Source organism: Hippocampus guttulatus, chromosome 14 (assembly GCF_054856545.1).
Source record: "Hippocampus guttulatus isolate MCC_2025c chromosome 14, RoL_Hgut_1.0, whole genome shotgun sequence".
Taxonomy (NCBI): domain Eukaryota; kingdom Metazoa; phylum Chordata; class Actinopteri; order Syngnathiformes; family Syngnathidae; genus Hippocampus; species Hippocampus guttulatus.
Window position 1 is genome coordinate 10176768 of NC_141274.1, and position 15544 is coordinate 10192311.

Here is a 15544-nt window from a genome sequence, read left to right on the forward strand (position 1 = left end):
AAAGAAACATTTACAATATTTGAGTTTGTTTAAATGTTGTATAAAACATCTCAAATAAAGTTCAAATGTGTAAAAGTGAAATGAATTTCCTTTATTTAAATCTACATCGTGTGTGCGCCACCTTGAAAAACTCCCATTCCCACAATGCAGTGCAACGAGGCTGGTAAATCGCGCCTGCGCGCTCCCTACTTCCTCTTTGGATCTACGTCTCAACTGAAACGATGGTGAGCCGAAAAGTTCCCTTCTGAATCCATGTCAATCTAATGTTTTCCCGAGTCAATATTACTTAACAATGTATCCGAAGCCGTCCCTCCATTTTAACCCGCATTATGCCATCATCATTTTGCTTCCTAAAGCCACTGTTGGCAGATAAACGATGCTACCATGTCTTGTTTTACAAATGGCTGCCTCCATGAACAAACTCCACAGTGCCCGGCTACAGTGCTAAATTAGCACGACGATTCTCTCCATAGCCATAAGCAGTCCGGGTGTACATATACGTATCATATGACTGTTTGTATAGCATACACATTTATAAATACTTGCAAGTTTCATTTGTGAACGTGTTGTATATTCCCTCTCAGGCCAAGCGCACCAAGAAGGTGGGGATCGTTGGTAAATATGGCACCCGCTATGGTGCATCGTTGAGGAAGATGGTGAAGAAAATTGAAATCTCCCAGCACGCTAAATACACCTGCTCGTTCTGTGGGAAGGTAAGGCTGCGTGTGCGTGTGAAGCTTTAAACCGGCTTTATCATGGAACTGATGTACAGTGCCATGGCTACTTCATGACATAATTACTGGGATTTCGGGCTGTCCTTGTTTGTATCCTAATGTTTCCCCTCCATATGCTACATGAAGACCAAGATGAAGAGGAGGGCTGTGGGTATCTGGCATTGCGGATCCTGCATGAAAACAGTGGCTGGAGGAGCCTGGACTTACAAGTAAGTTGATTTGCAACCCAATAAATGTGCTGAATGTGCACAGGTAAAATGTAGTATGAATGGATCTATGTGCTGTCTGCAGACATGCAACATTTAGGAGACTTGTATGATTTTAAGGATTTAATATTCTAACCAAAAGGAACACTAAACCATACAGCAATACATTTTTAAGCGTTAAGTCCTGCCCAATTATCTTCATTCTACATGGTGTGTGCTCTGACCACATTTGGCTATTCTCATCTCAGAAAAATGGTCCTGTCAAACTTTTTCCTTTAATTTCATCAAGCTACAAAGCCTAGACTTTTGTTATTGCAATGTCTCTGTCTGAAACCCGCCGTTTTCCTCCGCATCTCATTGACTTTTTAAATCGCAGCTTTTGCAATTATTCATTCATTCATTCATCTTCCAAACCGCTTTCATCCTCACAAGGGTCAGTTGTTCATATCATGTAACTTATTGTAAATTTTGTCATTCCAGAAGTTTGATGCGTTGGCCCGAATACAAGTAACATATAAATTTGTTTATTTTACCCCCCCCTACAGCACAACTTCTGCCGTCACAGTCAAGTCAGCGATCAGGAGGCTGAAGGAGTTGAAGGAACAGTAAACTAGTGAGATGATCACTGGAGGATTTGGGACTTTGTTTTCAAAAATGAACCAACCTGGACTTGGCCTCAACATCCAACAATAAAGGTGTCTGGAGTGGAATTCTGTGTCCATCATCATTTTCAATATAAATGAAATCAAAATGTGCTTGTGTCAAAGATGTCTTGACAGCCAAAAACAGATGGAATTGAAGGAAAAAATACCCCATCCACATTGAAATGAGTCATGATGTATGGCTGCACAGTTTGAAAAAAAACAATCTACGATTCATCAATGCGAAACCAGTGGTTTGGATTCCCAGATGTGATGAAACTTTTTAAAGTCTGTGTCCCAGAGCAAATACATTTAGAAAACACTCCCTTTGGAAAGGCTCGGTGAGTACAAGGCATCTTTCCTTGGATGGTCACACGGTTGCCCCACTTTAAATGTGACCATGTACCAACGCTGCAATTAATGACAGATCAGGGTTGGATCATCTGCAGATAAGATAACTTCTTGCTTGGCTCTCGACGAAGGCGGACGCTTTTGCTTTCTGCGCTGTCCCCCACACCACACCACCCCCACCCTTCCCTGCTCGCCACTCAGTCCTTGTGCTGTCTTTTGTCTGACTTTTCCTAGCCTCCTGTCGTATTTTCATCCTAAAAACAAACATGGAATTGGTTGGCTGGTCTCTCGATGCCATCGATGACATTTTCTCGATGAGAAGAGCAGGCAGTGGGGGGCCTACTTGCCCCTCGGGGACTTTTGCTGCTGGGTACACCCTAGATCCTTGGAGGAAGCGGAGAATGGTGTGCCTGTCAACACTGTCCGTTGAGGACTTAGACGACATCTACATTTTCGGCCTTCCGATAACCGGTATGCTGCTGTTTGGTGTGAGCAGTTTCCTGATCTATCGAAAATTCAACCGATGGAGCGGCTCTATTGGACGAGGCTGCCGGTCTAAGGATGGCATAACGCGGATGTCCAACACTCAGACTCAGACTGCTCAACCACAAACTGTTGCGGGTTTGGAGCGTCACAGCAGGATGGACAACAACTTGGAGAAAACGAATCCGTGTTCAATTACTGACTGAAATCATGGATTTGGCTGATCGACGCCACTAAAGAGACATAAGCCACGGACTCAAGGCTGTCTTAAATTCTTGGGCAGCCTGCTACCAAAACAACATCTGCTATCTTGACCTTCCCCTGATGAAAATATGCACGGAAGCTAGTCCCCCACCATCACCCCCACCCTCATACATTCCCTTGATTCACCGTCTTCATTGTTTATGTCTTGTGACCTGTTGTAACTGTCATATGCTTGTGCAGGAGTTTTTTTTGCCTCACTCAAATTATCCTCAAAATGAGGGTAGTTCGAGCGTGGGTTTTTTCTCCCTCTCTCCCTCCCCTGTGGTTTCTTTCTGACCTTTGGGTTGAGTGAACGCTGGCGCGTTTTGGCTGCCGCTGCTCAACCCGTATTGTTTTGTGTTTTTTGTTATTGTAAAGTGTCCTTGGGTGTCTTGAAAGGCGCTTATAAATAAAATGTATTATTATTATAACAAAACCTTTATTTGTCTCACAATGGAGAAATTCCCAGATCTAGGCTTATATTTTGAAGCACAGGTTCTACAAAGTTATAATTTAACACAAATGTTTTGCTGGTTTAGCCATTGCTATTATCAAGTGTTGGTATCACATGGGAATCTCGTTCTCTTTTGAGTGACGAGTGGATTAATTTTTTTAAGTGATAGGTTGACATGTCTTGAGTTTGTTCAGGGTGTACATTTTCTTTCTACATCGGGTCACTGAATTAGCATTTATTTTGAGTGGGATTGTAATTTGAGTAATCTGCCAAACAGTCACTTGAATGGGACTTTATGAAAAAATATATACTGTACATATTTGTGTTAAGATATAGTTGTGACTGGGCTTGTTAGCAGAATTTTGTGAGTGGGATTCTTATAAATACCGCACTTAAAATGGAACCAAAAAAACAAAACAAATGATGCTGCATAAATTTAGCATAACCTTGAGTTGGTACGCCAGTTGCTGGTCATAGGTCAAAGTACTGAATGATTGTAATACTGCTACACTACAGTAGGTGGCGCGGGTTGACTCAGGAAAAAAAGACAATATCATGGCTGCGCGCAGTGTCTTTCGACCGGGTTTGTTCAACCATAAAGTTGCAATAGTGACCGGTGGAGCGACTGGCATCGGAAAGGCAATATCTACTGAGCTAGTGGAATTGGGTGAGTCGTGTGGTTTTGTCTTTTTTTCCCCTTTCCAGTCGTCCCAACTCGTTAAAAGAAACGTTGGCGGACTGACTTAGTCTACGCCAGTTCGACAAACTAGCTCTGTTCAGTAAATACTGGACGCCTTCAGCATGTTTTTAAGGGGCATACATTCCAGCATAGTACAGCATTAATTTGTATTTACATGTTCAATATGGCCTGGTAGCGTTTCACACTGTGAGCAAATGTCCTCTCCATTGTCAATGCAGTTACTCGTCGGTAGCCAACAGGATACACAGAATCATTTTAGTTTTTCAAATATCCATATCCATCCATTCGTTTTTCTGTAGTGCTTGGCCTCATGACTTCTGCGACTTCCACGCAGAAAAGCAGAGAATTAACCCTAGTTTGAGAACTGCGAGGCAAAATATCCTTATCACGGTTGCACTGTACTTCATTGTAAATACCGTTCTCTAATGATACATACATATGGGACCGGGCGGGGGTGCTATAGCTCCACCAGATATCTGCGTAGCCCCAGTTTAGCCCCCACAGTATTTCATTTGATATTCAAAAGTATCATAAATTATTTTCTAAAGATCCCTCATAACCCCCACGCCCACCCATGCCCCACCTTCCATCCTCCCCATGTATCGGTCAAGATCCAGAGAGAGAAAAAGTCCTGGAGCCATGCCTGGACATTTGAAGTCATAGTTGTTGAGTCTTCATTCATTGCACTGTAATAGGTCATCTCTCCCAAACTTGTCTTCAGGTTGCAGTGTGGTGATTTCCAGCAGAAAAGCAGAGAGATTGGAGGCAGCTGCCCAGGAGATGAGACAAAAAATTCCAGCTTCCAGCCCCGCATGTGTCACTCCTCTACCTTGCAACATCCGTAACGAGGATGAGGTGCACTGCACACTCCTTTGACTTTGATGACAACGACCTCATTAAATTGAAATTAGTCATGCAGAGTGCTTGTCTGATTCCACTCCAGGTGAAGGCTCTCGTACGCTCAGTGTTGAAGCAGTATGGTCGCATCGACTTTTTGGTGAACAACGGCGGCGGTCAGTTCAGCAGTCCAGCAGAGCACATGACTTCGAAAGGATGGAAAGCTGTGATCGACACAAACTTGACTGGCACCTTCCACTGTTGCAAGGAGGGTGAGGAAGCATTTACTCGCATTTACGCTCCGTGTTTGAAGATAATACATGACAGTGTTGAGGATTGCACCAGAGTTATCATCGCTTGAGGTTTTTCATTGTAGTTTGTGTGAAATTCATTGACAAAGATAAAAACAAAGGACATTTTTGCTCTTTGTTTAGTTCGTTAGTGGAAATATTTCTTTTTTAATGTTAATTATGATCATTTCATTTTTGTTCATTCCAATAACCTTGAGTTGCACTCCACAGTGTACACGACATGGATGAAGCAACATGGAGGTGTGATCGTTAACATTATTGCTGACATGTGGAAAGGCTTTCCAGGCATGGCGTAAGTAGTCATCCCTGAAATGTAGACTGGTCCAAACCTCAAATAGAGCCCTCGACTGTGTTTGGAATCCATCTTCATCCACTACTTAGTCAACTCACCAAACACGCTTTGAATGTGCAGTGAGTCAAGTTCTTACCCTACATCAGGGACGTTCAAATTAAGCTCCATTTTTAATGACCCAAAGCATACACTACAAATAATATTTGATACGCCCCTCCGTCTACTACTACTACTAATGCTAATAATACAGTGTATGGTCCACTAGTCATCTAATCCAAAAATTCTCAATAGTGAGTAGGGAATGAATGGATAATTCCAAACACAGCCGTTGTCTCACCGACAGCCACACAGGCGCAGCCAGAGCAGCAGTGGATAACTTAACAAAGAGCCTGGCCATTGAGTGGGCTGCCTCAGGTGTCCGGGTCAACGCTGTTGCCCCGGTATGCACAACGCTTGTCTCGTTCCATTTCCATCAATGTTTGATATTTTGGTGTTTCAAGCTGGTGTACGTTTGGCTGCAGGGCACAATTTTCTCTAAATCGGCAATGGAGAACTACAAGGAGCTCGGACCAACCCTTTTCAAGATGTCTGTCCCTTTTAGTCCTGCAAAGAGACTTGGAGTACCAGAAGAGGTGTGAGTTGTGACAATTTAAAGATACCATAACACTCATGTGTTCCCCCACTATCTACGGGAGGGACCAAGCCCTTCAATGAATAGTCAAAATGTCTGCCATCACTAAATATGTTTATAATTTCCTTTATATGGCACAAGATGGCAACAGAGCACTACTTTTGTCTAAATGAAGCTTCCCAAATCACTTCAACCGCGGTTAAGGTAGAAATGTTTCATTGAATATCAGGATAAGGCAGAGACTACAGTACTATTATGGAAATTCAGGAATGTGGTCTTGTCAGAACAGCTCGACAAAGTCATCGCTGCTCTCTTGTGCAATCTTTGACAAATATCCAAAGCACAATAAATTGCAATGTTTTTGTCCATATTTTGTTTGTGTGGTCAGATTTCATCTGCAGTTTGTTTCCTGCTCTCTCCTGCCGCCTCCTACATTTCTGGAGCCACACTGAGGGTTGATGCAGGGCAGAGTCTGTACCACTCCATGTGGGAGATACCCAGTATGTTGAATTTTGTCACAACATGCCTTCTGCACTGTTTGTTCCGCTCCATACAATTGCGTTTTACTCTACTGTGTTTCTGTGTCTAGATCATAGTGCGTGGCCCGAAAGTCCAGATGGGGAGAACCTGGATGCACTCAAGGACCTACTCAATCCCCAAAGCAAGCTGTAACTCATTCGTCCCACGATGATACCACAAAAACATGTCATCATCAAATACAGTGCTGTCTGATTTAGACAAGACACAGATATGCTATGATTATACAATTGTGGGGTTTCTTGTAATACTGGAAACGTTTGAATGTGAATAACTAATTATCTGTGACAATTACTATAATGTGTAACATGTTGTACATGTTAAATAAATATAATTACTGTTTCTAGGTGATACACTGTGCCTGATATTTTACTATGTCAACAGTATCAAACGTTTTGCTCAGCACGCAAACTACCGGTATGCCTCATTATGTTAAAAAAAAAAGACAGGTGATAAGTCCCCTAAATATTTTCAATGTCGTTGATTGTGAGACGTTGCCTTGACACACTACAGTGCATTATTACTTTTCCTTATTTAAATAAAATATGAATAACAAACCTGCCGTTGGCGTTTGTTTTGTCCTAAACCGCTTGCCATACTTCTGCCGTATTGCAGTCGAAACTGTCGTAACTGCCCAGAAGCAGAGGTCACGACACAGGATCCGGGTACAGTGTTTTTATTATTTTTATAAAACGATGTTTCTGATAAACGCTATCGTTGTTCAGCCACATGAAACAGGAATGGTTTGTTGATACATGATTGTTTAGTACCCCAGAAAAATGTTGCAATTATTGCTAAAGATTAGTCACAAGTAACAAGCTATGCTAGGTTCAGCAAAATGTTATTTTAGTGTATTTAAAGCCATGGATTGAGGTGTTATTTATTTACATTATTGAAATCAAACAGGTATCTATGCACAGAACGTTGTGTCATTAACTTAATATCAAGTGTCATGTGTGTTAGTTGTTACAATACTTATGAAATCACCTCGACGGTAGTTTTGGCTGTTGCTTATTGTCACAGGCGCTTTACAGGAGTAAAATGGAGTGCCTTAATTATTTTTTGAGCCTTAAAGATTGACGACATACAGTTAGTCGTGTTATGATTGTGTACTTTGGCGTTAAAACGTAGCCAGATGGCCAAGTACAACGAACTCGAGGTCAGAGAGATACAACATTCTATATTCATGCATCCTTGTTCGCCCGCATGTTTGACAATTAGATCTGTTCAGGGTGGGAGCAATAATGACTCCAGTGAGGCTTTATAAAATGCAAATATGTGTTTCCCTAACTTTATAACAGCATTCATTTTAAAAAAAGGCAGAGCAGTTTATTTGGTCGCTGGACTTTGAGGGAAATACAGTATGTTGAGTTTGGGCTTGGAAGTGAAATATGTTCTCATACACTCGTCAGAATGGGAGGTGACCATGGCCACAGCAAGATGTCCATGCCAGACTGGCGACAGTGGAAGACTGAGGGCACTCCACTGGAGTTTACACAGCAAAGGCTGGCGGCCAGGGGCCTCAAGGACCCATGGGCCCGGTGAGCGTTTACATAGAGCTGTCTTAATACAGTACTTGAGAAATCGCTAATAGCGCATTGATTGCCAACTCAATTGTGTCTATCTCTCATTGTTTAGTAACGAAGCATGGAGGTACTCTGGCGGCTTTGCGCGTGCTGTCACTCTGTCCGATGTGCTGCTGAAAGGATTCAAATGGGGCTTTGCTGCCTTTACTGTTGCCCTAGCTGTTGAATATGCCCTGTTCCCACCAAAGAAGGGCTCCCACTAATGCACATTATATTCCTCACCCTTGTCCCCTGTATCACCTCTTCCTTGAATCTATTGTTATTCTGAATTCATTCATTAAATGTCTCTTTGATCAACCACATGGTTTAACCTTTTGGTCCTACACAATTACGTGCGGTTCTTCCCACACTGTTAGGTTTATTTTGTTTCATTCATAAATCAGATATCTCAACTGCCACTCTAGTCTTGCTTTCTCTTTCTGCTCAGTTTCCGACAGCAGAACTTCAAACATTTCGCTGTCAAGACTATCAAAACCAGCACAATTGTAGCAAGTAGTGCTATTACGTCCAGACAGAAGTACTGGAACCAGTTGAGGTCATGGACGGCTGCTTTAAGGTGTTTGGCTCCTTTATGCCGCATCACAAACTCAGTCCAGTACACCGAAAGGTCCAGTGGATCAATGGGACGATCCCTGTGTAACGCTGACAGCCTCTTCATGTTCTCTTTGTACCTAAAACAATGACCTTTAGTTGGATTCACCTTCAAACTTCTACGGCAATGTGTTCACACCGAGGGGGGGGGGGGGGATCCCTACCTAGTGTCATTTATGACCTCATTCAGTCCCTGTAGCAGGTCTTCTGCAGTGATGGATGAAATATCCAACACCACTCCCACTCCTCGACTCGCCATTCTTGCTGCATTGTCAGGCTGGTCCCCGCCAATCGGTACCATCACCATCGGAACGGCATGACAAAGTCCCTCGAAGAGACCGTGTGAGCCAGCATGAGTGATGAAGGCCCGAGCTCCGGGGTGAGCTAAAAAAGTTGGTTGAGCAATGACATCGTAGACTCGATCAGAAAATGTTGCATTGATAACCATCCTACTATAGCGTTACAGCCAGGAGTTTATTTACCAAGTAAGTCGTTTTGGGGCACCCAGCTCATCATCTTGACATTTTCTGGTGTATTGTCAGGAGCAAGTCCGGAATATCTCCATATTACCTAACAAAGAAAAATTTTTGTTTTTTTTTCCCCAAGTACTGCATTAATGTTTGGCCAGACAGACAGAATACTTAGCTCACAAATATTTGTGTAGACATTAAGCATGAAGAGGTTTTGTTTTTGTTGTTTTTTTTGCAATATGTCATTTACCAATAAGAAATTCATCACCAAAATGACGACGGCCTACCTTCTGTGGAATCTGTCTGAACGCTTCAAGAAAGACTTGGGTTATTTCATCTGGCATTTTCTTCATCGAAGTGCCCAGCGTGAATACAACAAATCCCTGTTTTCCCGACACCCAGGGCTCCAAATCCTTGGACAAAGACACAGTGAGGCATTTCTTTGACATTTGACAGGCATTATAGTTGCAGTCACCTGTAAACATACTCGGGCCTTACTTCAGGCAGAGGATTCCTCACGTTGCAGTTGATGCCCCCGACTGGCACCATGTTAGGCATGAATGGGCGTGGAAACTCCATTGTGAAGTCAATCCTGTTCCAACACATTTGTTTAGAGCAGAGACTTGCAGAATGAGGGGTGTGGCCCTTTTATTTTTTCATAATTCTGCTAACGGTTGAATGGAATGACTTTGGCACATTACCTGTGCAGCCAAATTGCCGAGTCAGAAAGCACCTCAGCCACACCCACGTCCTCTTCCAGGAACTCTTTGGCAATTTGGTCAAAGCGCCAATAGATGACTCGGCAGAGGAGAGGCTCCAGCGCACTCACCTGAAAATCACCGGATGGTAAACAAGCTGGAGCTCCACATTTCACATGATGTAGTTTCAAAGAAAGAAGACACTCTTAACCAAAACAAATATCATGACCAGACACTTTGAAAACGGTGTCAGTATTCACCAGAGTGTTGATGACTCTTTGTTTGAAGTCCATTTTATCTGTGAGGCCCGTGAAGAAGCGAGGCACGTAGGAAGGCGGCGAAGGACACCCTGTTGACTGCATGTCCAAAAAACAGGGAATTCCCCTCAGTAAATTAACCGTGGGAATACCTGAAAAGGATCCAGAAAAACGTGGTCATGAGAAAAATTGCAGTGAAAAATCAAAACCAAATTGTTTTCTGCGGATCCGCCGGGTACTCCCACAGAGCAAAAACATGCACGTTGGTGGGGGAAATCTATTTCTTCTCCGCTTGGCTTTGCTTGATTGATTGAATGCTCTCTGAAGACTCTAAATTGTTCATAGGTGTGAAACTGAGTGTGAATGATCGTCTTGTTTTTATGTGCGCCGTGTTTGGCTTGAGAACGGGCAGTCCGCTCCAGCTGTGACCCCAATTGAGGACAAGCGTTCTAGAAAATGGATGGAACGTATCTCAGTGCATTCACCTAATTTCCGAGCTATCAAAGAGCCAGTGGGCACCATGGGGTCTGTCAGGACAGCGTCAAATCTCTGTGGAATAAGGAGGAGTTGAAGAGTTATCCACATAAGAGTTACGCTATCGACAAAATCCATCCCACCATCCTCACCGTTGTACTTAACTTGATATGGCTGACAAAAATGCTACTCACAAAAAGTTAGGAATATTCGAATTCAGGTTGGAATTTTCAACCTAAAATTCACTCTAACCTTTGTGAACTTAATTTGACCCTCTCTAAATTGTTGGAATGCATATGCCTAACTGTAAATTGTTAATGTCCTTTTTTTTTGCACAACTTGCTGTTCTCTGACAAAAGGGCAGAACAGCAAAATTCCCAACAGGTGTTTGAACCGTGAATCAACCCATTCACTTGTCCACCTCTGTACCTTTCTGTGACTCTTCCAGTCTCTCTCCTCTAACGCGCTGATGACATTGAAACATTCTCAGCCCAGTGGCCACCTCGCTTATCATCCCTTCAAAGCCTCGCAGTGGCGGGCTGCTTTTGACCGAATGTTAGACGTTGTCTTGGCCAATGATGTCAACAGATGTCAAGTGCAAAATGGCAAAGTTTGACATTCCAAAGTTCACCGAAGGTCAGATTACATTCACCTGTATAGTTAATAGTACAGGTTTATCCTGAAATTTCACCCGACAGCCCAATACCGCTAACTTTTCATGAGTAGGGTATTAATAAGTCCAGTAAAATGAGTTTTGGCAGACACGTCACAAATACAAAATCACAACAACCCAATATGAGGTTGTGCTGCTCAACCTGTATTATTTTGTGTTTTTTGTTATTGTAAAGTGTCCTTGGGTGTCTTGAAAGGCGCTTATAAATAAAATCTATTATTATTATTATTATTATTATTGGAAGGCACTCACCTGCTGAGCCAGATGTGAGATCAGACTGGCATTGAACAGAAGGCTCTCTGCGGTGGTGTGAAGCAATTCTGTAATTCTTTTTATCTGCGAGAATTTCTCCTGAATTCTCTCCAGGAAAGGCTGCGTAGCTTTTCCCAGCACGTCTTCGTTTTTGGACATCACAAAGTCAACAAAAGCCTTGTCAAATGGAAGAGGGTAGGTCAGCGTCTCGTAGTGCTCCCCCGGACCGATCAGTATGGTGATCTCTGGCATCACAACGGTGACCCGGTGCCCGCGCCGACCCATTTCCTGAGAGATGGCCTTCAAACCCACCCAGTGGCTCCCATCCATCGGTACCACCAGCAGTTTCCCCACGTAAGCACCGGCGTGACCTGCAGGAATGTTGTCTCTTGCTTCAGATCCTCTGGCCTGATGCACGATATCAGCCATGTTTAGCAGCAAGAGCGTGCACACTTCTATCGCCCTCATTGTTGTCTTTTCCTGTCTGGGCAGCGCACGCTGCGTGAAAAAAAATGAAGTGAAATTCTCCCCGAGGCGACTGCTTCCTGTGTCTTGCTTGCTGAAATTCCTCGTTGAATTCCAAGCGTTGTGTGTGTTCAAAGTCCTCCCTGTGAGATGAGCGAGTTGTTTGATAAGGCAGGATCAGTCATTTACTTTCTCAGTGGATGGTTCACTATTTCAAGTGGAAGGATCATCCCTGGATGAAGTAAAGTGGATGAGTTCTCACGCTTATCGCAAAGGCCTAGTAAACCGTGCAACCCCCTAATGTTTACCGTGGGGAATGTAGCACCATTGATATCCTCTCATGTAACGCAAAGAAGATTTTACGAATATGAATTAAATTTGCCAAGAATTGAATCATGCATCTGTAGGAAAATTACATTTTTAGTAAAGTCAAATTTTCATTTGAAAATTTAAAAATATATATTTTCAAGAAGTAAAAATTAACAGCAGAGATATGCAAGTTATATTCCTCAACCCTGCTCTGTTTAGACTGGGACCAGATATAATTTAATTTACTTTGTACATTTTGCAAAAACACACTTGAAGTTTCCCAAACGAATGAGAGAAAATGTGTTCAGGTCCAATGAAACCAAATCGTTTTTGGCCATAATTTAGACAAACAAGTATGTTTGGGAACAAACAACAATGCTCAGCACCCCCCAAAAAACACCCCACTTAAAGTGAAGCACAAAGGTCGCATCATGATTTAGGGTTGTTTTTCTTCACTCCTGTAATAGAGCGACAATGTGACCGCGAGGGGGCAGTGTGTACCAAAGTTAGCTTGATATGGCGTAAACGAAGAAGAAAGAAGGACGCCTGTTTTGAGTTCTAGTAAGGTTCGAACGAAAGTTGAGCATTTGTTATGAAAACCAAGCAGGTTTTCGAGCTTATGTGGCATAATGTTAAGAAGCAGGCACGTGGCTCCACATTTCGAGTTTGATGTTGACTCCGGCGATGGAAGCGCCAACACAAGCAGGCCGTGAGCCGTCTGAGATTAAGTAAGATGAACGCTACTTCTTTCAGTTCGTAGTTTTGATAGCCCGCGTCTGGGCGGAAGCTTCTTTCCTTTAGCTAGCTACATTTGAGAACGTTTTAATCAGCGATAGACAAGCGGAGATTCATGAACATGTGATTTGAATTTGTGGGTGACAAGTATTTGATATTATTCGGTCTTAAATATCAGAATAAGCTTGTTTTCATTTGGCTTTGTTCGAGTGTTTTTGTTTGTCCTCTATTCAACAGAACTCCAGGTAGCACCGAATATGAATCCGATTGCTTTGAATCATCCAACAAATCAAAACAACTGGAGGTTTTCCTTCAGAGGTGAGGTCTAACTTGAAACCTTGTGTATCCATAGTGTGACATCATTGATGGATGAAACTCTTATATTTATTTGGTTACAGCTCTTTAGTGTACAATCTGAATTGGAGAGTGACCATGAAGACTAGACACTCTTCCAGGTTGAAAACAACTTCAAATAGGAAGCAAGACAAAAGTGCCAACCTAAGTGAAGATGTCATCCAACGCCAGGTTCGGCCAAAGAGGAGGAGGAGAAGGATGGAATTTGATCTCAGTGACATTCATAATGAGAACAGAGAGAGCAAGGATGTCATCAACAGTCATGTGGAGGAGGAGCCTGAAGAGGGTAGGAGCGTACAAGTGGTTGATCGAGGATTAGATGATTCAGATGATCAGTGTTGCTTCAGCACTGCTCCTCCCCCACTGATGGTCAAGGCTCCCAACAAAAAGAGAAGACCACAGAGTGGCCTCTGCCCCTCCTGTCGGAAACTTTACCAGAGGGCAAAGAGGTTGAAAACTCCCATCAAAGATAAACTTTTGGATAATGGTAAGTGTAGCTGGGCTTGCTTATTGCAAGGGGCTTCCTATCTTTCTTGTGGTTTGTATTTCAGATCCCACCTCCTTAACGTGCGACCACTGGGTCCTGCTGAAAAAGTGGAAGCCAAGTCGGCTACCTCATTCGGGGTGAGTCAAACCTTTGGCCTGAATGCTGAAGGTGGCACGCGAGCAGAAATGAAGACGCTCGATTTTGTTTTGTCAGGAAACTTTCCCGCAGTGTGCTCCTTGTTCACACACGTTTGAAGGGGAAGAAAAAAGCAAAGGATGATGAGCATCAAAACTTGTGCTCAAGGCTGCATGTTTTCCTTCAGAGGTAATGCTCGAAACCTCCGAATGCCCATTTCCCTGAAAAGACCGTTGGACTGACTTGTTTTCCGCAAAATCCGCTGAATGTGTTTGCGCGTCAGGAACCTCAGGCGGCCTCCCAAAGTGCTGGTAAGAAAGGAAAGGAATAGCGGCCAAAGGAAGAGGGCAAGAGATGACTCTCAGGATCCTCAAATGGTCAAGCAGAAGCATCTCCGCGGCGACAGACTCCTGCAGGACGACAGCGGCTACTGTCACGAGAGGAACAGCTCTGACTGGACTCGTGCCGGTCTTGATGTTGAGGGATGTTCCAGTGGGGAAAGCAGCAATGAAAACAACTCAAATGTGACCACCAACATTCCCTGTACGTTCACCTCGGAGACCACCGAGGCGGGGGCCCTCCCACCCAAGCCAAAAGCGCAGAGGAACAAGATGGCATTCCAAGACTTGCTCGCCCAGTTACGTGGCAACAGCAGCATGATTTTCAAAGAGACCCAGTAGACACTTTCGGCTCGGCGCGTTGTTCAAGTTGCTGGTTTGGCTGGCTAAAGGAAGTTTCGCAAATAAGGTGGTTGTTTAGCCACCACTAATGAATTACTCGGTTTATTCTCTTAACGGTGTTGTCAAAAGCGGAGTCGGCAAGATTTCAGAATGAATGTCTTTCTAAGTTAGAATTCCACTCGAAATGGCTGTACTTTTCTCTTTCGTGCTACAAGTAGCTGCGCTCCAATTCCTTCAACAAAGACCGAAGCCTTGACTGTTGTTGATGAGGGACACCCTGAGATGATTTTTCTTCAAATTTGGATTTGAGTCTCCTTTCTGCGCTGACTGCAAATACATTACAAATGCTGTACTGAAGGACAAGACGGCGTCAATGTTGACCTTTGTTCGCCGTCTGCTTGAGCTATAATATAAGAAGAAAAAGCCCCGCCCTGGGGCCCGTCAAAAATCAGTGACGGGTGTCCATCGACGTGTTTTACTCTGTGATGTTGTTTCTGAGATTTTTGAGGCTGATAGCGCCGAACCTGGAGGAAGGCAAGGTTGAGATAAGCCACCGGCACCCTTTAGAAAGTGGAACGCTTTGGATTTGGGCATTGCCTTACTGTTTGTTCACGGGATTTGTGCGCTGGAAGAGGATGGACATTCAGGGCTGAGACAGGAAGGACGTCTGCAGACTCGCTCCACGCCGCGCAGAAAACTGAGCGGTGCAAAAAAAAAGGCTGCCGTCTTTGAAAACAATTGAGAACGGTGACTCTTTCCGTATTGTAGCACGCGGATCAGCCGTGACATTTAAACCATCGAAATCTGCCCCGTGAAAATTTTGATCAATCAAGAAATGCGGAAGGAGGTACATGTGTCAAATAGCTCTTCATTTCAGAATTTGGGAATTGTGGAATTTGGGGAGTGTGGAAATTATTGGAATGTGGTTCCCAAGATATCTTGAATGAGCTTTTTAGTG

General features: G+C 43.5%; 5 protein-coding genes across 5 annotated transcripts; 4 read left to right on the plus strand and 1 right to left on the minus strand.

Moving 5' to 3' along the window:
• The first annotated feature begins 149 nt into the window (after positions 1 to 149).
• rpl37a (ribosomal protein L37a) lies at positions 150 to 1650 on the plus strand. Its single transcript, XM_086130054.1, has 4 exons — positions 150 to 224; positions 585 to 713; positions 861 to 943; positions 1486 to 1650. The coding sequence occupies exons 1-4, from the start codon at positions 222 to 224 to the stop codon at positions 1547 to 1549; spliced, it is 279 nt and encodes a 92-aa protein (XP_085986180.1). The 5' UTR covers positions 150 to 221; the 3' UTR covers positions 1550 to 1650.
• A 1989-nt stretch (positions 1651 to 3639) lies between these two features.
• Positions 3640 to 6771, plus strand: pecr (peroxisomal trans-2-enoyl-CoA reductase). The gene is made up of 8 exons (XM_086128602.1): positions 3640 to 3779; positions 4534 to 4667; positions 4756 to 4921; positions 5171 to 5252; positions 5596 to 5692; positions 5774 to 5884; positions 6272 to 6383; positions 6473 to 6771. Exons 1-8 carry the CDS (start codon positions 3668 to 3670, stop codon positions 6553 to 6555), a joined length of 897 nt encoding a protein of 298 aa, XP_085984728.1. The 5' UTR covers positions 3640 to 3667; the 3' UTR covers positions 6556 to 6771.
• Positions 6772 to 7000: 229 nt separating this feature from the next.
• Positions 7001 to 8303, plus strand: ndufb3 (NADH:ubiquinone oxidoreductase subunit B3). The gene is made up of 3 exons (XM_086128604.1): positions 7001 to 7085; positions 7833 to 7961; positions 8059 to 8303. The coding sequence occupies exons 2-3, from the start codon at positions 7834 to 7836 to the stop codon at positions 8207 to 8209; spliced, it is 279 nt and encodes a 92-aa protein (XP_085984730.1). The 5' UTR covers positions 7001 to 7085; position 7833; the 3' UTR covers positions 8210 to 8303.
• An 81-nt stretch (positions 8304 to 8384) lies between these two features.
• On the minus strand, positions 8385 to 12094 carry LOC147194961 (UDP-glucuronosyltransferase 1A1-like). The gene is made up of 9 exons (XM_086128599.1): positions 11422 to 12094; positions 10508 to 10571; positions 10026 to 10174; positions 9769 to 9896; positions 9566 to 9659; positions 9355 to 9480; positions 9080 to 9167; positions 8762 to 8981; positions 8385 to 8677 (listed from the first exon to the last, which is right to left on the minus strand). The coding sequence occupies exons 1-9, from the start codon at positions 11887 to 11889 to the stop codon at positions 8407 to 8409; spliced, it is 1608 nt and encodes a 535-aa protein (XP_085984725.1). The 5' UTR covers positions 11890 to 12094; the 3' UTR covers positions 8385 to 8406.
• Positions 12095 to 12713: 619 nt separating this feature from the next.
• LOC147194962 (uncharacterized) lies at positions 12714 to 14949 on the plus strand. Its single transcript, XM_086128600.1, has 6 exons — positions 12714 to 12923; positions 13168 to 13248; positions 13329 to 13771; positions 13836 to 13908; positions 13985 to 14095; positions 14190 to 14949. The coding sequence occupies exons 1-6, from the start codon at positions 12865 to 12867 to the stop codon at positions 14584 to 14586; spliced, it is 1164 nt and encodes a 387-aa protein (XP_085984726.1). The 5' UTR covers positions 12714 to 12864; the 3' UTR covers positions 14587 to 14949.
• Positions 14950 to 15544: the final 595 nt, after the last annotated feature.